We start from the raw sequence: 22,275 nt of genomic DNA on the forward strand, positions 1-22,275 counted from the left end.
GCAGCATCAGTATGGATGGTGAAGAGATTGAGATAGTTAACAGTTTTAGTTTGCTTGGTTCCAGAGCCAACACTCTTGGTAGCAGCAGCCAGGAAATCAAGAGACGAATTTCATTGGGAAATTCAGCTGTGAGAGACCTCTCAGGAGTATTGAAGAGCAACGACGTCAGGCTGGACACTAAGGTGCGCCTGATCCAGGCTATAGTCTTTTTAGTTACATGCTTTGCATCGGAGAGTTGGACATGAATAAAGATTATAGAAGGAGAACTGATGCCTTTGAGCTGTGGTGCTGGAGAAGAGTGTTGAATATACTAGGAGAACAAACAGGTTTGTCCTGGAGAGGGTGAAGCCAGAATGCTCCGTCTGAAATACTTTGGGCATGTTGCAAGGAGGGACTGGTCGTTGGGGAGGGACGACATGGGAGAGGAAGTCCCTCGATGAGAGGATTGCTTCTACGAGTGGAATGGTGGGAATGAGTGTGTTTGAGGCGGCGAGGTTGGCACAGGATAGAACGGCGTTTAGGGCTCCTGTACACCGCTATGAGTCACAAGCAACTTGATGGCACATAACAACAACTATGTAACTATAACTGTGTGTGTATGTATGTTGTATACCATTGGGTTCATTGGTCTGTGCATTGCTGTACAGAGGTAACTTGTGGTTGCTGTGATGCTAAACACTGTGACACTGATGTGCCAAATGCAATAATGGTTACCCATGGTGGACAGTGTTTGGTGGAGCTCCCCAATTAAAACAAGCTTGGAAGCAGGAGTGGCATCCACTTCCAGAATGGCTTGCCTCCAGAAACTCTGTGAACAGTTCTCAGGGCTTTCGTTCATAGGGTCGCTATGAGTTGTCTACGACTCAACAGCACTTAACAACAACCACTGAGTTGGAACCAACCCATAGCTGATCCTCCAGCGGGTTTTCAAAGGCAGTAGTCTCACTGGAGGAGATTGCCCATTTTTTTCCCACATAGCACAGAGCTGTCAGATTTGAACCATCCGCCTTCAGGATTGCAGTACAGATTCTTACCACTTCAGCTTCTCTGTGTGTGTGATTTGTTAGTTCCCGTGACTAAGGATGACAGAGAAGAATTGATGCCTTTGAGTTGTGATGTTAGAGAAGAGTGCTGGATATCCAGTAGTCTGCCAAAAGAACAGACAGATATGTCTTGGAAAAGGTGCAGCTAGTGCACTCTTTGGAAACAGAGATGATGAGGCTTTGTTTCCCATACATTGGGCATGTTAGTAGGAGAGGTTATTCCTTTGAAAGGGACATCTTGCTTGGGGGTGTGGAGGGTTGATGAAGAAGAGAAGACCAGGTGGATTGAGTGACTGCAGCAATGGGCTTGAGGGTGTTGGGAGATTGTGAAGATGGCACAGGATAGGACAGGGTTCCAATTTGTTGTTCATAGGGTTGCTACGGAGCATACTCTATTTGACGGCATCTGACAGCAGCAACAGTTTGCTAATTGCTGTAGTCATATTGTCTTTACCTCAGTTCTTCCAAAGTTGGTCCTCCTTGTCTTGTTCTACTAGTGTTCTTTGTATACTAACTACATTTTTTTATTTTTTCCTTCCCTCTTCTTTGTTGCTTTTTTTTTAAATTAAATTTTTATTGATAAGTGATCCACACAGACATTTCTCTGGTACTCCCTGCTTTTAGCCAAGATCCATCTAACATTAATTACAATATCCCTAGTACCACGGCCTCTTCAAAACCCAGCCTGGACTTCAGGAAATTCTCTGTTGAGGTGCTGTTCCAGTCATTTTTGGATAATCTTCAGCAGAATCTTGCTTGCATGTGATATTAATGATACTGTTTGATAATTTCTGCACTCTCTGTCAGGTCAGATTTCTTTGGAATGGGAACAAATATAGATCTCTTCCAGTCATTTGGCCAGGTGGTTGTCCTCCAGATTTCTTGGCATAACTTGGTGAGCAAATCTAGGGCAGCATCTGTTTGTTGAAATATATCAATTGGTATATCGTTAATTTGTGGGGCCTTGGTTTTGTGCCACTTCTTTCAGAGCGTCTTGAACTTCTTCCTTCATCACCACAGGCTCTTGATCATACGTAGTTTCGTGAATGTCTGTGTTTAATTGACTATGCAAAGGCATTTGACTGTGTGGACCACAACAAACTGTGGCTAACTCTGAGAAGAATGGGAATCCCAGAACAATTGATTGTGTTTATTATGCAAAACCTGTACTTGGACCAGGAGGCAGTCATCCGAACAGAGCAAGGAAACACTGCATGATTCAAAATTGGGAAGGGTGTACGCCAGGGATGTGTCCTATCTCTATACCTTTTCAATCTTTAAATGCAGAACAGATTATCCAGAAGGTTGGGCTCTATGAGAAATGTGACATCAGGACTGGAGGAAGAATCATCAACAATCTGTGTTATACAGATGACACAACCCTGCTTGCTGAAACTGAGGAGGACCTGAAGTACTTGTTGCAGAAGGTCAAAAACTGTAGTCTTCTATATGGATTGAAGCTCTGTACCAATCAGTACTGGGCCGATTGGCAACATCATGATAGTTGGTGAAGAGATCAATATTGTTAACAGCTTTAGTTTGTTTGGCTCCACAATCAACACACTTGGCACCAACAGCCAGGAAATTAAAAGATGTATTGCATTGAGAAAGTCGGCTGTCAGAGACTGCTCCGAAGTACTGAAGAGCAACGATGTTAGGCTGGATACTAAGGTATTCCTGATACAGACCCTGATCTTTGCAATCAATTACTATGCATCAGAGAGCTGGACGATGATTAGGGATGATAGAAGAAGAATTGAAGCCTTTGAGCTGTGGATTGGAGAAGAGTATTGAATATACCATGGACTGCTAAGAGAACAAACAAGTTTGTTCTTGAGAAGGTGAAACCAGGCTGCTCCTTGGAGGCAAGAATTCTGAAGCTTTGTTTGACATACTTAGGACATGTTGCAAGGAGGGACCAGTCCTTGGAGAAGGACATCATGCTTGAAAGGGTGGAGGGACAGCACAGGAGAGGAAGATCCTCGATGAGATGGATTGATTCAGTGACTGGGGTAGTGGGGGTGGGTGTGTTAGACGTTAAGGTTGGCACAGGATAGAGCAGGGTTTAGGATTGTTGTTCACAGGGTCGCTATGAGTCATGGGCAACTTAGAGGCACATAACAACAACACGTGATCCACACTGAAGATGGTGTTCTTTAAACTTCATAACCAAAGGCTTCAAGCATTTCCTAGAGTCATGCTTCTTATGTTCTGTATTTCACTTAGTAATGGATGTTCTCATTTTAAGTCTGTCCACATCTGTAAATGAAGGACTTTCATTGGCTGAAAGCTGTCTTTTTCCATCACTGTCATTAAAGTAGACTACTCTGAGGAGGTAGCTCTTCTACATTTTTTAATGCCTTCCAACTCATGGGGCATGTGTCTTAGCACTACATCAGACCACTTTCTGCTCCTATTTGTAAGATTTTCAGAAGCAGATGATCAATCTTGCTTCCTAGTCTGTTGTAGTTTGGAAGTTCCTCTGAAACCTGTCCTCTGTGGGTATCCTTGCTGGCATTTGAAATAGCAGTCACAACTCCAGCATCACAGCAACATGCAACGCCCACAGTCAGTACAACAAACTGAGGTGAGTGGAGGCCACTCCTTCAAAGATCTGATATACCTCTTGGTGGTCTAGGTAAGAATCAGCCGTGACAAGCCAAGGGTAATCTTTCAGTGTGACTTACAATGTCTGAAAACCCACTCTGCCCACCTCGCTGTGCCCTCAAGATTCCTCTCACACACACCTGTGGCTGCCCTCCTCTCTCCCTCCCCCCCTTGGACTTCTGTATAGCTCTTACTAATGATCCTTCTATTTTTACTGTAATGGTCTTATGCAGTATTTGTCTTTATGAAACTGAGTGAGTTCCCTCAGCATGGTGCTTTCTAGCCTCTCCCTTGTTGTGTAGTATTTTACAAAATTATTGCACGTGCTGCGTAGTATTTGGATGGAAAGTTTTGCTGTCTTCTTCTTTTCAAGGCTTCTGTCTTATATTCAGGGTCAAAGCTGGGAAGGGGTCTCCAGGGTGTCCCTGCTGCTCTTATCTCTGGGTATTCCCAGTGGTTTGCTGACTCCCTGTGACCTGTCCTTACCAGGTGTCTGACTCGGTGAGTGGACAGACTGTGGTTGACCCCAAAGGCTACCTGACAGACCTGAACTCCATGATCCCCACACACGGAGGGGACATCAAGTGAGTGCTTGGGTGGCTTCTGGGACCTGGAGTGCTTTGAATCTTTTGAAAATTATTTAGCTTGAATTTTCTGTGGATGCTCTAAGAAAACACATAATAGAATGTGTTGAGACTGATTGCAACATCTCTGCTTTCCATGTTTGACACACAAAGTGCCATGTCTGCCTGTGCTCTAGAGAGGGCTGCTGGCTGCCACCTATCCTCTGCCCCTCTGCGACCACACAAGGTAGACCACACAAGGTCTGCTCGGCTGCAGAGGTTGGCTGCTAGCCTCTTGACCAACTCAGTGCTGCCTGTTTCTGTCTGTCGACTGTACACAGCAGGTGCTTTCCCTTGGGTCTCAGCTACTTGAGTATGTGATGGTGTGACAGTGTTCCTCCCCCCTCAGTGACATCAAGAAGGCACGACTGCTCCTCAAATCAGTTCGGGAGACAAACCCTCACCACCCGCCCGCCTGGATTGCATCTGCCCGCCTGGAGGAGGTCACAGGGAAGCTGCAAGTGGCAAGAAATCTCATCATGAAGGGCACGGAGATGTGCCCCAAGGTAAAGGCCAGGCCAGACCTGGTGGGAGTGGCCATCATCACAGACTGTTGGTGAGGCTGGGGAGCCTGGGGAATCGGGGAAGCAGGCCCACCAGGGTCTCACTTCTTGGTAACCACATCGCAGACAGTTGAATGCTGTTTTTAAACTAGAAAAAACTAAACCTGTCAGCTCTTCACCCAGTGAAAGAAGCTGTAAGACTGGTGGTGCTGATCAACTCCTAGCGGAGTGTTGGAAACGCCCTGCCACCTGTGAGCATGTCTCTTCTGTCATGTAGGGGCGACCTACCTGCTATCAGTGCCTCCTGGGTTCCCACACTTGGGTGTGTGCTTACCCCGAGTGGATGCCCAAGTGCCTCATTGGTCAACGTGTAGAAGGACCAGGTGGACATGCTGTGGGCATCTTGCATGTGGAGACACTATTTGCACCCAGGCTGGCATTTTAGGAAGAGTCTTAGGACACACATGTTTGAGACCAGATAGCTGCTATATAGCTGACCTTGCCTTGTGCTTTTGCTCTGCTGTGGGTGCTGACTCGGCCTAAAGCCCTGACCATTCTCTTCTTCCTCCCAGAGTGAAGATGTCTGGCTGGAAGCAGCCAGGCTGCAACCTGGGGACACAGCCAAGGCTGTAGTGGCCCAGGCGGTCCGTCACCTCCCCCAGTCTGTTCGGATCTACATCAGAGCAGCAGAACTAGAGACAGACATTCGAGCCAAGAAGCGGGTTCTTCGGAAAGGTGAGCTTCTAAGCTCCAGGTGAGGTGCCTCGGGTGAGTTGCGCAGCCAGTCTGTGAGCAGAACAGGTGAGGATCGAGTTGAAGCTGTGAGGCCAAGTGCAGGCCTGCTCAGCGTTTGTCCAGTCCAAGGCCTGGTTTTCAGTCTCACCTTCAGGGGAGGAGGCACTCCAAGAGCAGAGCGTGAGCAGGTTGACGATGTTGACCTGGCCGTCAGCTGTGTGGTGGCATTCTCAAGGTGCCCTCCCTTCTTGTCTGGCACTTAGAATTCCCCCACAGTCTCTCTGAATAGTGCACAGTGAGCCAGGAGCACTGAGTCCGCCGACAGCCCTACCCAGGATAGAGCTGTGAGCAGTTAGGACAGAGCAGAGGAGAGAGGTGCTGCTCTTGCCTTGAGCTGAGTGGGCTCTGCTTCTGAGCTCAGTGCAGAGCGGGTGCTGAACGAGGTCAGTGCTGGTGTCATTGGCTGCTTTGACTTCAGCAGTGGGACGTGCAGCGTGTTTTCTTGGGTCTCTGCTTGTCCTCAGAGGACCCAGACATTTGAGAAGGAAGGAGCAAATGAGTGGCCGTGGTGAGGGCCAAGTGCACCTCATCTCCAACCTGTGCCTGTTGTCCTTGGCCTTACACATGTGGGGGTGTGTGGTGTGTGTGACCTGTGCCTTTTCTCCCTGGATCTCGTGTGTGTTGGGGTGTGTCTGTGACCTATGGCTGTCCTTCCTGGGCCTCATGTGTGTGTTAGTGTGCATTGGGGTGTGTCTTTCTGCTGTGGCTGTAGCTTAGCTGCCTGGAGGATGTGCAGAGACCATCTTTGACGGATGTGTACCAAAAAGTCAGCACCCGCAGGTCTGTAGACATTTGTTTCTCCGCCCACCAGGACATGCTTTGATGGAGAACATATGGACTTGAGTAACCAGACTGTTTATTTGGGAAAGCTTGCCGAGCTCCCCAGCCTGCGATGACCATGACAGATGTCTTTGCAGCCACTCCCCTACTCACTGCAGGCTATGTAGGTGCCCAGCCGGCTGCTGTTAGGCTTATGGAAGGCTGGTGCCGAGGCCTGTGAGGGGTGGGCTGCAGGCCTGACGGGGATTCTTTCCCATCAGGCAGGATGCTGAGCTCAGGTAGAGAAGATTGAGGGGCCAGGGGGCTCTCTGATCTGCTGCTGCTCCTCGTCTGCTCTGGGCCGCACTCATCTCTAGACTCATTTGCTGTGTAGACAGACTCCCTGTACCTCAGGCAGAGCCTGGTGGTAGATCGTGAAGGGCCTGAGCTGTGGTTCTGAAAGTGTTGGCCAATTCTCTCAATGACTTGGGTTCTGGTGCCAGGAGCAGAGGTGGTAAGTGGAGATACCTACCACCTTAACTTCTGCCTCTCTGCTGTCCTTCATTGCCTGGGGGATAGTCAGTGTTCTTGCCATGTGTGTGGCCTGGTGAGGGCCTGAACAGTGACCATCATGTGGGATGGCCTGTTCACTCAGCATGGCCCTGGGGTGCCAGGTCTTTGTTTCCAGCACTCCTAGCTGATGTCTACTTGCTGAGGTAGGTGTGCGCCTGTAAGTGCAGGAGCAGGACAAGCCTGTGTGTTGGTCTGGTGTCCCACCTGGGAGGACAGATTTGCAACCCTGGTGTCCAGCCAGCCCTTCCATTCTGCTCTTGAAATTTGTTTACCCTTGAATTTTAAGGATGGCCTTATGATCAGTCTTCCTGGCACTGCCGGCTCCTTTCTAAGGTTGATCTTCCACGCTCCTGACTACAGTTGGCCATTAGCACAAATGGAGCCATTGTGTTATCCCAGGGGAGAAAACGTCCCTGTCCTCTTCCTGACTGGTTCTGTCCCCACCCGAGCGATGTTGCCTGAGCTGAGCCCTGCCCTCTCAGTCCAGCTTGCTCCTCCCCTCCTGAGGCTCTCCGGGGTTGCCGTATGCACCTTGCGTCCTGTGGACTTGACACCTGTCCTGCCTGACCCGTCGGACCCTGTCTTCAGTCTGGTGGACTCTTCAGGCCTTGGGTCTCTGCACAGCCTTGTCACAGGGGCTTGTGGGGCAGCCCCTCGGGGCGAGTGTGCCTTTCTCTGCTCCCTTCCCCCTCACTTGCTTCCTCATCTCTTCTTTCCAGCCCTTGAGCATGTTCCCAACTCGGTCCGCTTGTGGAAGGCTGCTGTGGAGCTGGAGGAGCCGGAAGATGCCAGGATCATGCTCAGCCGTGCTGTGGAGTGCTGTCCGACCAGTGTGGAGGTAGATAATGCCTGTTCTGGGGTGGTGCGGCACGAGGGAGCTGTAAGGAAGAACTGGGAGGTGAGCGAGGGCTCTAGGTGGTGGTCATCTGGTGTGGGCCTGGTGCCCATCAAAGTGTGGGGTCTGCTCCTTCCTGGGCAGTCCCTCCAAGCTCAGCCCAGGTGAACAGAAGAGCTGTGGGGCTGGGCTGGTGGTTCACTGTCCGTGTGAGGTCAGCTCTCTACTCGAAGCTGCTTGGCTTCCTTGGCCTCCCAGTGGAGCCCTGATACTGCATGGTGAAGTGCATGGCTCTTTCTAGAAGCTCAGCGGTTAGAACCCATCAGGCACTCCTTGGAAGAAGGATAAGGCAATTTGATTCTGTAAAGACGTACAATCTGGGAAGCCCTAGGGAACGCTTCTCTTCTGCCCTCTAGGACCACTCAGATCTGGGGTCACTCAGTGGCTGTAGGTGGACATCCAGGTTTCAGCGTTCTGTGCAATGAACTCTGGATTTACTGTTGTGATACCTGGTATGTCTTAATTATCCAGTGGGCATTGTGAAATTCTGTAAACAGAATTCATCTTGATTAGTTTACACAGAAGTGGTGCACACACACTTTTGGAGATGAGATTTTGCAGAGTCAGCAGGGCTGGGTGTCAGGACTTTAGACAGAGGAAAGTCGGTGGCTGTGTTCTGCTGCTTTCTCAGTCAGTGCCTGCTTTGGGCCTGGATGAACATTAGGCCCACAATCCATCAGGCTTCTGTGTTAACCATATAGGTGCCAGGTCAGAGGCAGGTGAAGCGGTTCCATGCGGTGCTGCTGTGGACAGTTGAGGGCCAGCTCATGGCTGGGTGACTGCTGGAGCACTTTGCAGTGCTTCTGGCCCATCAGGGGTGTGCTCCACCCAGCAGGTACTCTGAGCACTGGTGTCTCCTCCTTAGCTCTGGCTTGCTCTGGCAAGGCTCGAGACCTATGAAAATGCCCGCAAGGTCCTAAACAAAGCCCGAGAGAACATCCCCACTGATCGGCACATCTGGATCACAGCTGCCAAGCTGGAGGAGGCCAATGGGAACACACAGATGGTGGAGAAGATCATTGACCGTGCAATCACTTCACTGCGGGCCAACGGCGTGGAAATCAACCGTGAGCAGTGGATTCAGGTGAGGCGATGCCAAGCCAAACCAGTTCTCCCTGCTACAGATGCCTGTGTGTATTCCTTCCTGGTCAGGAACGGGAACATGCTGTGTGAGTTGGCTGTCCTGAAGAACTTCCTGTGGGGATGGGGGCCCTGCAGAGACAGTAGCATGTTTTAACTTCTCTGCAGGGCTGGAGCTACTGATGGCTCTGGGATCAGATGCTGGGGTTGGGCCTCTTGTCAGCCCTCTACGAAGTCAGTCATGAGCAGATGTCTCTCAGTAGGCTCCCTTTCCATGCAGATCACACAGACACACAGATAATGCGCTCTCTTGCTCGCTCGCGCTTGCTCTCTCTCACACACACACACGCATGCGTGCGCACGCACAGTTGTGCTCACACACAGACAAGCGCATGCACACACTTGTTCAAACTGACGTGCTCACACACATACAGACTCACACACATTTACTCAGCCAGACATGCTTACACACTTGTGTAGACACACACATACATGCATTCACTTGCTCACACATGCATGGTCACCACACACACTCACACACATGCACTGTCACATATAAATGTGCACAGACCAGCACCCCATGTGCCCACTGTCTGCTGGGTCCATAGACACAGTCACTTGGCCAGAGGCAAGTTTTTTTGGTCTTCTGTGGGTCTTTCTGGATTGTTGAGGGGACAGGTCGTCAACTTGTGGTCACTATACCGCTGACACCTGTTGCTGGTTACTAGGTAAGTAACTGAATGCTATGATCTTGCTCATACCCTTCACTTCTGAGCTTCCTGTGTTCTTGAACATTCTGTGGCCTTGAACCCAGAATTTTCCTGACAGCCTCCGTTCCTGGGATGCAGGTCATCCCACATCAGTGCTGACCCTCGAACCACTCTCTCTTTCCCACTGACCTCCCTTGTCACTGATGGGCCCGTGTGAGGTGTCTAAAGTCGCACTTTACGTGCAGTGGGCACTTAGTTGAGGTGCTTGCATAGTGAATGCACCTTCACCCAGCACTCTGATGGCTGGACGCTGTGCTGGGCAACAGGGATAGACATTAGCCAAGAGACAGATGGACAGGCGTGCCTGACTACCCTTGAGTTCTTGTGACAGATGGACATCTCCAGGGAGGGCATGTGGATTCAGACACCTGTAGCCCTGGGCTGTAACTACCGTCATATCCCCCTAGGACGCTGAAGAGTGTGACAAGGCCGGCAGTGTGGCCACTTGCCAAGCAGTCATGCGTGCTGTGATCGGCATTGGGATCGAGGAGGAGGACCGGAAGCACACGTGGATGGAGGATGCGGACAGTGTGAGTTCTGAGCAGAGCATGTCAGTGGGACAAGCTGGTCTAGGGCTGCTGCTGTCGTCTTCTGCTGCTAGCAGTTGTGTGTAACATACATGAGGCCACAGTGTACAGGAAATGTTACTGTTACTAGCAGTTGAGTATGGGGAGTACACAGTGTGTACATCACATGCCTCGTGCACACAAGTGTGCACACCCATGCAGGCAGGTGAGCATCCTCCGCATGCTCCCCACGCAGACAGCTTGCATACTGCCTGCACGTATGTGCACATTTTCCTGTGCAGACATGTAACCCACCTCAGGCAGTGCTGGTATGTCTGGAAGCTAGAACTCAGGCCTGGTGCTGCAGCTGACCGCTGCGCTCTGCTGGGGGTCTGTGGACAAGCCCCATGATGCACATGAGCTCTGGTGTGTGCTCCTCCATTGGGGTTGGATAGTGTCTCCTCCGGCAGCAAACCCAGTAGTGGTCCCTAGTCACCCTCAGTCCAGAGCCTGCATTTGGGCTCTTCTGGTGTGAGGATGTGGTGGCTATCAGGTGGGTTCCCCCAATTGTTCATGCCATTCACTGGTGGGTGTATTCTCTCCTGCGGGATGTGCGTGCTCAGAGCTGTGGGCTTGTAGCTTCTATGTGATCAGAGCAGAGGCCTCGTCTGTTGTGTAATGTTCATATCTTCAGCAAGGGGCCACAGGGTTGCCTAACCTGCAGGATTTGCCCACCTCTGGCTCTCCACTGCTGTACGTCTGAGTCAAAGGTCACACTCTGAGCTCTTCCTGCCTTGGCTAATGCTTCAGGTTCTCTGGGCCACTGCTCTGTGGGACTGACTGTGAGATGGTGATTGTGCTGCTGGAACTCCTGTTCTTTTTTCATCTCTCCCACTTTTAACCCCTTGGGTCTCTTCCTTATGTACTGCATGGGGTCTGCCCCATGAACGACCCCACACAGCCTTTGTCTTTGAGCTGAGCACACCAATCCTGGCATGGGGCCAAGGCTTTGTGCCGGACCTCCAGGACCAGTCCTTCCTGGTCAGAGCCTTGTGGACACAAGAGAATGTTCTCCCCTGACCTATTTCTGCACCCAGACAGGCCCCTAGGTCCAGGGAAACTGAGAGTCAGGGAGGCTGTCAGCTGAGCAGAGCAAAGATGAAAAGCCTGAATGTCATGGCCCCAGTGTCTGTCCCTCCTCACGGCCTCCCTGGACGTCACGGCCACAGTGTCTGTCCCTCCTTAGTACCTCCCTGGACATCATGGCTGCCATATGTGCCTACATGAATGTTGGTGCCACAACATGCTGCCCTTACACCGTACCCTGTCCTGAGGCACACCCGGCTATGGTTCAGGGGTTTCAGGGACTGTGTATAGACAGCAGGACTGCTGCTGGGTGGTCAGCTTGAGGCCCACTTGTAGCTTGTGCCAGATGGAGCCTCTTGAGTGTCACTGTGGGCCCTGAGGCCCTGGTCGTGGGTGGTTGGATTGTAAGCCTGTGTGAGGAGAGCAGTACAGGGTCTTCCCAACAAACAGGCCTCCTCCTCAGTGTGTAGCCGGGGAGGGGCACTGCTGTCCTGAGGGGGGACATGGGGTGAGGACCAGCATGGATCCTCTGTCCTAGCTCTGTCTTGTGGGGCTCTTTACCTCATATGGCCTCACGTAGTGGTTTCGCAGTTCCTTGCTTTCCTTGGGGGACATCGTGTTTTGATGGTGTTGTCACAGCAGTTTCTGGCCCTTGGGACAGTCTGCACACAGCCCTGTGGTCACATCCTCTTGACATGTGAGTGCTCGCTGTTTTTGCTCTAGTTGTTCGGCTCCCGCACCCTAGTCGAGTTTCTGCACCTTCTCATCTTTGAAGTGCAATGTGGAAATAACACAGTGTTCATGCTGAAGGCAGGGGTTTTCATGAGACACAGCGAGTGTGGTCCCGTCCCAGGTTCCCCACCTGTCTTCATCCCCACATGTGCCCAGGACCCCATGGGACCCATTCGGCTGACTGCAGACCTACCCAAGGGTGTGACTGCTGTCCCATGTCTCTTTCCAGTGTGTTGCCCACAGTGCTTTGGAGTGTGCCCGGGCCATCTACGCCTATGCCCTGCAGGTGTTCCCCAGTAAGAAGAGTGTGTGGCTACGAGCGGCCTATTTTGAGAAGAACCATGGGACCAGGTAGGCCACAAGATTGGGCCTGGCTGTCGGGTGTTGAGCCGTCTGGAGGCATGAGGCTGCAGGCAGAAGTCTTCAGGTGCAGGGCCAGTGTGTGCAGCTCCTTCTGAGGAGGTGGTCCCTGCTCCTTGGCCAAGAAAACAGAGGCCTGGGGAGCCTGGCTGCTGGTGGCCCCTGGCCAGTACTGGGCCTTCCACCCTGCGCTCTGCTGGGGTTTCTGCCAGCTCAAGGGTGGGGCTGGCTGGGATGGGGAAGGCGTGTTTCTCATTTCGGTTGAGCTGGCCACTTTCTGAGCTCTGAGGAGGTCCCTCACAATTTTCTTCATTGTACTCCTTAATTGGAAAAACCTTTCAGTTCTATGTTGTTGGCTACAAGTGCTGATTAAATTAGGTGTTGCAACTTCGTATGCTAAGTGCCCAGTTCCCCAAGGCTTCTCTCTTCCTTCCACACTCGCTTACACCCCTTAGCATGTTGGCACACTCCCCACCCCAGCCCTGTGTACACTTGCTTGCCCACACTGTCTCAGGACTTTCTCTGGACGTTGGCGGACTCGGGCCTGTTGAGGGCTCTGCCTGCCTGTCCCTACGCTCTTCCCTCAGGAGTGGGCGTTTGCTGTCAGCCTCAGCTCCTTGGCGGGTCTGATGTCCCAGCTTACACTGGAGGTGTCTCCTGTGCACCCAGCAGTCCCTTTTATTTGTGCTGGGGTGTTGTAGTCATTGTCCCCATGATCATCCTTCGCTAGGGGTGGGGGATGTGTGTTTTCCATAGTTAACCCTTGGGGAGTGGGTGTCCCCCTCCAGTCACTCTCACAGCTCACCCTCGGGAACTGGATGTCCCCCTACATCTCCCATAACTCACCCTTGGGGAATGGATGTCCCCATATCCCCCACAGCTCATCCTTGGGGACTGACTGTCCCCCTACGTCTCCCGTTGTTCACCCTTGGGGAGAGAATGTCCATCCACATCTTTCACAGCTCATTGTGGAGGAGTGAGTGTGTCACCCCGCAGCTCCTATCACTCACCTTCAGAGCATGTGTCCCCTCCATTCCTCCCACTCCTCCCACACTTCCCACTCCTCCCACTCCTTCCATTCCCACTCCTCCCACTCCTTCCGCTCCTCCCTCACCTCCCACTCCCACTCCTCCCACTCCTTCCACTCCTCCCACCTCTCCCACTCCCAGTCCTTCCACTCCTCCCCCTCCCACACCTCCCACTCCCTCCTCCCCCTCCCCCCCCCTCCTTCCACTCCTCCCCCTCCCATTCCTCCCACACTTCCCACTCCTCCCACACCACCCACTCCCTCCTCCCACCTCTCCCACTCCTTCCACTGCTCCCCCTCCCTCTCCTCCCACTCCCATACCTCCTACTCCCACTCCTCCCACACTTCCCACTCCTCCTCCTCCCAGTCCTCCCACACCTCCCACTCCTCCCATTCCTTCCACTCCCACTCCCCCCACTCTTCCCACACCCACTCCTCTCACTCCCACTCCTCCCACAGCTCCTATAGCTCACCTTGGTAGAGTGCACTCTGGTCCCCGTCTGCATGGGCACAGGCTGTGGGCCTCCTGTGGTGTTTATCCTCCAGGCTGCAGTGTGAACAATGGGCTGCTTTGTAGCAGCTGGTGGTGGGTTGTGTGGAGAAAGACTTCCCTCCTCTCCTATCGTAAAACCTGATAAGTTCTTTATGACATTGGACTTTGGAGCAGTAATTGTCTTTGTGGCTCTTCCTGCACTGGCACTGAGCAGTTTATGGCTCCTCTGACTGTCTTCTGCCTGTAGGGAGTCCCTGGAGGCACTGCTGCAGAGGGCTGTGGCTCACTGCCCCAAGGCTGAGGTGCTGTGGCTCATGGGTGCCAAGTCCAAGTGGTTGGCAGGAGATGTGCCCGCCGCCAGGAGCATCCTGGCTCTGGCCTTCCAGGTGAGTGAACTGGCTGCTCCACCATTCTTTGGTGGAGAGGGAGGTGATCTGGGTCTGGGTGAGGACACACTCCTTGAGTAAATAGTCCCCCAGGGCCATCCTGTATCTGCATCAGGTGGCTGGTATTACGTTAGCCCCAGGTACAAGTCTGCACCTCACTGCTATCCCAGTCTTTCCTGGGGCCACCAGGCACAGCAGGCTTGAGTAGATGGCTGAGCTCAGGCCTGATGCCTCAGGGTGGACTGTGTCAGGTGCCGGAGGCAGTGTGAGCCACTGACACATCGTCCAGCATTCCTTAGCAAAGGGGATCCTTCTTAGCAAAGGTGATCCTTCTTGAGTGGGCATTGCAGGCAGGCTCGGCCTGATGTGAATGTCTACGGTCACCTGTAAGAGCTCCCACTGGCCCACATGACCTCCAAGCATACTGCCATCACCCCTGATACCTCAGGCCTAGGACAGGCCTTCCGCATTCACTGGGCAATAAGGTCACACCTGGGTCCCTGGTGGGTGGCTGCCGGCTACTCCTCTTGCCTGTAGGTGTTGCTTGGCTTTTTTCCTCATGGTGCTTCCTGTGACCTGCTCCCTGACCCTATAGTCTTTTCCCTTTGTGACCCTGTGCCTTGTGTGACTGTGAGCCTGTATGACTGACCTCTGACCCTGTGTGACATCCTGCTCTCTGTGTGATCCTTGTATGACCCTGTATGACACTTGTGTGGCCCTTTGCTCTGTATGACCGGCATGCCCCTGCGTGACCCTGTGCCCTATGTGATCCAGCACACTGTATGGACTGTGTGACCCTGTGTCGCCCTGACACATCTTCCCCCTGTCGTGACACCTTGACCACTGACTGGTGTAGGTCTGCGTATCTGAGACAGAAGGCCCCTTTGAAGGCAATGCCTGAGCATAGCTTCATCTAGACAAGTCTGGTTTTGTGCCTGGAGTTTGCTTCTTTGCCTAGGTTTAGAAGCGCTAGGGGGATGACTTGTCCAGGTCTAGATGGGCTTGGCCTGGCACCACTCTGAGTCAGCCAGTTTTGTTGTCCCTCTGGTTCGAGCTGATCCCTGCTGTTCCCCTTCACAGGCCAACCCCAACAGCGAGGAGATCTGGCTGGCTGCTGTGAAGCTGGAGTCTGAGAACAACGAGTATGAGCGGGCCCGGAGGCTGCTGGCCAAGGCGCGGAGCAGTGCTCCCACTGCCCGGGTGAGCGGGGCTGGAGGGCTTCATGAGCGCTGTCCTGGGGCCTGATCCTGCACAGGGCTTTGTGAGGAGAAAGAAGTCTGGGGGACATGTGGGGGAAGATGGAGCCTGGTCCACACACAGCTGGGACATAGCTGTGACGTTCCAGGCCCTGGATCTGGGTGAGGCATGTGCATGTGGGAGCTGAATGTGTATCCAGCAAAGCCACGGCAGCTAGCGGTGAGTGTGATGACTTGGGCAGTGATGTGGGTGGTCGTGATGACCCGAATGGCTTTCCAGGTATTCATGAAGTCTGTGAAGCTGGAGTGGGTGTTGGGGAACATTGCTGCTGCCCAGGAGCTGTGCGAGGAGGCCCTGAAGCATTATGAGGATTTCCCTAAACTGTGGATGATGAAGGGGCAAGTGGAAGAGCAGGAGGAGCTGATCGAGAAGGCCCGGGAGGCCTACAGCCAGGGGGTGAGCCTTGAGGGGATTGGTGGAGGCACCCAGAGCCTGGGCTGAGTTGTCTGGAGTGGAGATGGTGGGCTCTGTCAGCATCTAAACTTGACTTCATTCCTGCTGTGTGCTGTGTGGTACAATGTACAAGACTCATGCTGACCTGGCACAGGCAGCAGCTGAGAGACACGTGCTGTGATTGGGTATCTCATTCATGTTTGGTTTTGGTCACAGTTAAAGAAGTGTCCTCACTCCACACCCCTGTGGCTTTTGCTTTCCCGGCTGGAGGAAAAAGTCGGACAGCTGACCCGAGCTCGAGCCATCCTAGAGAAGTCCCGGCTTAAGAACCCCAAGAACCCTGGCCTATGGTGAGTGCTTGGAGGGGCCTGCTGACAGTGGTGCATGTGACTCACTCCCCTGAGAATACCTTTGGTGAGGTAGGAGTGTGAGGTACAGGCACTTGGTGGGGTCGGGCAACGTACTGTCTATAGACACCTAAGCACTGGAGTGGACTGTAGAGTGGGAGACGCTGTGAGGACAGGAGGACAGTGGCAGCTGGGTTTTGTGCATAGGACATTGCTCTTGTGGGGTGAGACATAGCATGGCCTCAGGTGAACTGCTACTCACAGAACCTGAAGGCCTCCAGAGTTTTCCAGAAGCTCTACCCTCTGCAAACGTGTGAACCTCTACCTTTCCATATGGTTTTCTTTGCAGGTTGGAATCTGTGCGCCTAGAATACCGGGCAGGACTGAAGAATATTGCTAACACGCTCATGGCCAAGGCACTGCAGGAGTGCCCCCACTCAGGTGAGGGCCACATGGGACAACACCCCTACCTAGGGGAGTACTGCAGTGGGCAGGGCCTCCACTCAGCTGAGGGCAGCATGGGCTGGGGCCCCCACATGGGGGAGTGCCTCACAGAATGGGACCCAGACTGGTGAGATGTGTGAGTTTTAGAGGAGCAAGTGGGTTCCAATAACGCTGTTTTCTGATCACCAAGTAAGGGGAAGGAGTGTAATGTTGGACAGGATTGCTTTTCAGTATTTAGAGATTTAGGTTGGGTTGGAATCTCAGTTGTGTGTATCAGGTACAGTCATGGGCAGAGATGGGCCGGTAGTTGCTTCACAGACTACAGGTGCTAGTGAGAGGACAGGCTTATGGTCACTAGAGTAACTGCTACAGCACTTTTTTTGTTTGAACCACACTGGTCACAGGCTAAGCTTAGGAGCTCTGGTGGCGTGGTGTGTGGTGTGCACGATGTATGCATGTTGCATGGTGTGTTGTGTGTGGCTTGCCATGTGTAGCATGGGTGAGGTATGTTGCATGGCCTGTATATGGTGTGTTGTATAGGGTGTGCAGGCTGATGTGATGTGTAATTTGGTGTGCAATGTGCCGTGTAGCATGGTATGTTGTGTGTGCGGCATGGGTGATGTGTGTGGGGTGTGGTGTGAGTGTGCATTGTGGTGTCATGGGGATGTGGTGTGTGTGGTATGGGTTGCATTGTGTCATGGGGCGTGGGGGGCTGTGTGTATGCATTGTGTCATGAGCGTATGTGTGGTGTGGGTATACTGTGTGTTGTGTGGGTGTTCATTGTGGTGTCATGGGGGTCTGGTTTGTGAATTGTATCTTGGGATGTGTGTCGTGTTAGGGTGTAGTGTGGGTGTGCGGTGTGTATGTGCAGGGTGTGGTGTGTGGGTCTGCAGTATGTATGTGCATTGTAGGGTGTTACTGTGTCATGGGAGGTGTGTGGTATGCATGTGCGGTGGGGTGGATGTACGGTGTGAGATGGTGTGGGTGTGCATTGTCGTCGGGGGTGTGGTGTGTATGTGCAGTGTTTGTGTGGGGTGCATTGTGTCATAGGGTGTTGGTATGACATGAGTGTTACCCTCGTCAGGCTTTGTCGCCTGATCCCCCAGCAGCTACTGCACACGTCTTCTTGGGCAGTCGGCCTTGTTGATAGGGCTGAGCTCTGCCTCTGTGTGTCCCTCAGGCATCCTGTGGTCTGAAGCCATTTTCCTCGAGGCCAGACCCCAAAGGAAGACCAAGAGTGTGGACGCCCTAAAGAAGTGTGAACATGACCCACATGTGCTCCTGGCAGTGGCTAAGTGAGTTCTGGACATGAGTGTCACACATGTGCAGGGTGAGGGGGTTGGGGTGTCACCTGTGTGTAGAAGTGGAGCCTCGAGCTCTGGCCATCACCCCGTGCATAACAGGCCGTGGCCCTCAGCATGCTGGATGGGAGGCTGGTCTGTTTCCTCCAAGCACCCAGGACTCTGAGAACTTAGGTTCATGCAGATAAGCCCTGGCGGTAGTGTCTCATGGTGCTGCTGGGGTCAGCAGGGCCAAGATCTGGGGAGTCCAGCAGGGTTTGTGCACACAGAATGCTGGCTGGGGCCTGGGGAGCTGGGCATGAGTGATCACTGCTTGACAGCTGATTTTGACCTGGGAAGAGGGCCCGAGTGAAGGGATGGGGTGACCACAGGTGGGTGAAGTCCTCAGCCTCTTCCAGTGTGGTCAGGCCTGGGATACTGGGTTGGCCATGTCTTCAGCCTCCGTGCCTGAAGGTCCTCCTCCTCCTCAGTTTCTACCTGGCTGGAAGTCTGGCCTTCATCACCCTGTCCATATGAGGGCAGAACAGCCCACTTGCCATAACCCCTGGGCTCTTCTGTGGATGGGGTTGTGGTCTCTAAGTGCTCTGAGAGGCCATGATGGGGGCAGTGGGGGAATATAAGAGGTGGGGAGCTGTAGGAGGCTGGAGGGAGGATGAAGAGGTGGAGGACCATAGGGGTGGGGGCTATGGGGAACCCATAAGCATGGGGGCCTATGTGGTCCCATAGGGTGGGAGGCTGTAGAGGTATAACCAAGAGGCACCTGTGGGCGGCTACTCCTGTGGGCGGCTGCGCCTGTGGGCGGCTGCGCCTGTGGGCGGCTGCGCCTGTGGGCGGCTGCTGGCCTGTGGGCGGCTGCTGGCCTGTGGGCGGCTGGCCTGGCTTGTACTGGAATGATGACTGACTGCCTGGCAATCTGACAGCCGGCCATAATCCCTTATAAAAGGCTTTGCTAAAGCAAACAGCCTCTGGCTACTCCCAAGCGAAGTTCTGAGTCTGCCTTCAGGGCTGTGCCTTCAAATCACAGTTTATCTAATACTGAGGCTTAAAAAGCCATCAGGCAATCATTGTGGGCCTCTTGGGGCCTCTGGGTGCAATAGGCCCAGTGAGGGAGGGCAGATGATCCCTGCAGATCCACAGTCCTGGAGAAGTGGGGGAGCTAAGTGTGTCCCCCCCATGTATGGGGGTGCCACCCTGGATGTGTGGAGCTGCCCGTGGGTGGAGAGCACTCCCAAGGACCCAAGTCAGTCCATCAGGCCTGGATACTTGTCTGATGTGCATTTGCTCCCTGGCCAACTGCAGTGGGTCAGTTCTCAGTGCTGGTTGAGGGCTGGGTGACCACTCCAATTTCCCTCCCCAGAGCTTTTGAGTGTTTGGTCAGGGTCTGCTGTCTCCTAATATAGGCTCTGAGGGAAAAGGGGTCATAAAGCCTCAGGGAGACCTCACTATGGGTTCTTGCTTAGGGTGACCCCAGCTCTGGGCACCAGGCAGTGTTGGCAGCACAGTGCTCTCCCTGGAGAGAAGTCTGTGTTCTCAGGCAGGAGCCAAGGGTGACTGGTGAGCAGAGCCCACTTTGCCCGCTTGCAGATCGTAGTCATGCCATGTGGCTGGGCAGCTGTGGGTAAGCTGTGCCCCTCCTCCTGTGACAGGCTCTTCTGGAGTGAGCGAAAGATCACCAAGGCCAGGGAGTGGTTCCACCGCACTGTCAAGATTGACTCGGATCTGGGAGACACGTGGGCCTTCTTCTACAAGTTTGAACTGCAGCACGGCACAGAGGTCAGACATAGGCCAAACATGGCCTGCTAGGGAGGATATGATGGGAGAGTCTAGAGGTGTGAATGACTGTCCTCGGGTTCATAAGTGGACACACCAGGGTCTGTGGGTGATCGTCCTTGGGTGTGTGGGTAGGTGACCATTGTCAGGTCTTTAAGTGGCCATCTTTGCATCTGTGGGTGACCATCCTAAGGTCTGTAGGTGAATGTCTTTGGCACTTTTGAGGCATAGAATCTCACTGTCAGTTTGTCTTGGGGTGGGGGGGCGTTGTGTATACGTACATACGTCCCTCCCTTCCTACCCAGCTGCCTTACCCCTCAGAGTCCTATGTACCAGCAGCTCCCAGGCTCCTGCATCTTCTAGGGGTTTCCTTGTGTGCTTGGAGTTCAGTGGGGAGGCCACGCTCCCTCTGCTCTTCTGATGCACAGGTCCTTCCTTGGAGTGGGGGTGGGTGAAGGGCTTTCCTGAGCAGCCACGTGTCCCTGTAGGAGCAGCAGGAGGAGGTGAGGAAGCGCTGTGAGAACGCAGAGCCACGACATGGGGAGCTGTGGTGTGCCGTGTCCAAGGACATTGCCAATTGGCAGAAGAAGGTTGGCGAGGTGCTGGTGCTGGTGGCCGCCCGGATCAAGAACACTTTCTGAAGACCAGCCTGCCCCAAGGGGACTGACACTCTGGGTCTGCACAGGGGCACCTCCCTGGGTGGCAGCAGGCTGGGGGCTCTGTTCTGCTCCCCCATTAAATATTTTTGATGTAGTCAGTAACGGTGTTGATGGTGATTGTTGTCCGGTCCCTCAGTCGACTTTGTTGCTGGTCACTCTGGGTGGGGTTGCCGGTGGTTCTCAGCTTGCAAGAAGACCTTTTTGAGAAGAAGTGATGTGATGGGCTGTAGATGGCGGTACATGGGCCATTCAGAGTGGCCTCTCAGCAAGTGTTCCCCTTCGAGGGTCTGCAGACAGAGGAGTGTGAGGAGGGGACCATAGACAGGGCTGTGGGGAGGGGGTCTGTAGATGGAAGGGTGTGGGGAGTGGGTCTGTCAATGGAGTAGTAGGAAGGCCTGCATTGGAGGAGTGTTTTGGGAGGGCCATATAGGTATGAGGTGGGGCTGTCCATGGTGGGGCTGGGCCTGCGTGTTTTGAGGAAGGCCCCACAGTTTAAGTTTGGAAGCTGCTATGATCTTTGCAGACATGGACACAGGCCCAAGTCTTCTCTGCCAGGGCAGCTTGTGGGGGCAGGGCTCCAGCAAGTGCTGGGGAAACCCATTTCAGTTGGGCCCTGGTCTTCTGTGGGTGGTGAGAGAGTAAAGTTTCTTTCCCACGCCACTTGGAGGTGCAGCCTGAACCTGCCACCTCTCCTCTTTACTTAAATTCATCCTCATCGCAGTGAAGGCCAGTGGCACTTGTCTGCTCTATTCTGCCTGCAGCTGTGACCCTGTCTGCCCCTGCTGGGCATCATCTGGCCATGGGGCACACAGTGCAGGTTCATCCTGGATGCACCTCTCCCTTTCTCAGGATACCACTTGGGGTCTCTGCAGAAGGAACTACTCTTGGGAGGCAAAGGGGCCCTAGCACCTGGGAGTTGGGACAGGGCTTTGAGAAGTCTTGCCTTAGGACCAGCAGATGGACAGTTCCTCTCCTGAAGGACTAGAGGCTAGAGGTCTGTGTGCGGGCAGCCTGAGCATGTGAGTGGATCCAGACAGGCCTCCCAGGGCTGCCCTACCTAGTCTCCCACCAGAACCGGCTGCCCGGGGCCAAGATCAGGGCTGTGGAGCCAGCCCCAGACAGCTGCCACCCTCCAGGGTCAGGTTAATTGGAGATGCGATTGGGTAGTAGCAAGGGGGCGGGCAGGGGGGCGGGCTGGGAGTAGTCACGTCCCTCCTTCCTTCCCTTGTCCCCTCTCCCCCTCCTCCCTCTTCTCCCCTCTCCTCCCCTCTTCTGGCCAGAAGAGCCAACTTCAAAAGCCTCGGCCGCCCTACAACCAGGGGAACCATTGGCTGCTCCAGGGCCAAGCTTCCAGCCTGGCTCTTGAGCATGTGTGTGGCTGGAGGACCCTGTGCCTGACGGGCCCATGGTGAGCTGCATTGGGGAAGGGGCTCAAGGGACATGAGGACCAGCCGCCCACTGCCCTGCGGGAAATTCCCAGTAGAGATTCCCAGTGCCGGGCAGCTGGGTAGGGTCCACTTGCCCTGGCCTTCCTGGAAGTGTGGGGGAGGGAGTTTTGCCCTCTGCTGCTGGTGTTTCCTGGGACCCTTGTCCATCCTGCCTGCTGCCCAGGAGCAGGTGCTCAGCATGGTGGGCAGCAGTGACAAGCGGTGGCCGTCTGGATCTCCTCTCCTAGGGACAGCAGGCTCTGGCCCCTGCAGGGTGAGAAGCTGCTGGAGTGGAGTCCTTCCATCTCGATGCACAAGATTGATTTCCAGACTCTGCCGGGGCGTGCGGGTGGGCGTGAGGATCGTGGTGGGGCAGGACCTTGGGACATAGGTTCCCTTGCAGCGTGGGCTTCGGGGCTTTCCTGAGGTCCCCAGGCTG

At 53.7% G+C, this 22,275-nt stretch overlaps 1 protein-coding gene across 1 annotated transcript in view; it reads left to right on the forward strand.

Annotated features, from left to right (window-relative positions):
• PRPF6 (pre-mRNA processing factor 6) overlaps nucleotides 1–20,391 on the forward strand; it is a 31,884-nt gene extending 11,493 nt beyond the window's left edge. The window contains exons 7-21 of the mRNA XM_006896905.1: nucleotides 4,140–4,234; nucleotides 4,623–4,779; nucleotides 5,349–5,511; nucleotides 7,623–7,741; nucleotides 8,664–8,882; nucleotides 10,056–10,178; nucleotides 12,202–12,323; nucleotides 14,100–14,238; nucleotides 15,319–15,438; nucleotides 15,715–15,891; nucleotides 16,105–16,238; nucleotides 16,585–16,676; nucleotides 17,860–17,974; nucleotides 19,627–19,753; nucleotides 20,239–20,391. Of these exons, the coding sequence (XP_006896967.1) occupies nucleotides 4,140–4,234; nucleotides 4,623–4,779; nucleotides 5,349–5,511; nucleotides 7,623–7,741; nucleotides 8,664–8,882; nucleotides 10,056–10,178; nucleotides 12,202–12,323; nucleotides 14,100–14,238; nucleotides 15,319–15,438; nucleotides 15,715–15,891; nucleotides 16,105–16,238; nucleotides 16,585–16,676; nucleotides 17,860–17,974; nucleotides 19,627–19,753; nucleotides 20,239–20,391 (2,055 nt within the window). The remainder of the gene's footprint in view (nucleotides 1–4,139; nucleotides 4,235–4,622; nucleotides 4,780–5,348; nucleotides 5,512–7,622; nucleotides 7,742–8,663; nucleotides 8,883–10,055; nucleotides 10,179–12,201; nucleotides 12,324–14,099; nucleotides 14,239–15,318; nucleotides 15,439–15,714; nucleotides 15,892–16,104; nucleotides 16,239–16,584; nucleotides 16,677–17,859; nucleotides 17,975–19,626; nucleotides 19,754–20,238) is intronic.
• The last annotated feature ends 1,884 nt before the right edge of the window (nucleotides 20,392–22,275 follow it).

The sequence above is a fragment of the Elephantulus edwardii genome, unplaced genomic scaffold (genome assembly GCF_000299155.1).
Source record: "Elephantulus edwardii isolate Elephantulus edwardi_28Jun2011 unplaced genomic scaffold, EleEdw1.0 scaffold00193, whole genome shotgun sequence".
Classification (NCBI taxonomy): Eukaryota; Metazoa; Chordata; class Mammalia; order Macroscelidea; family Macroscelididae; genus Elephantulus; species Elephantulus edwardii.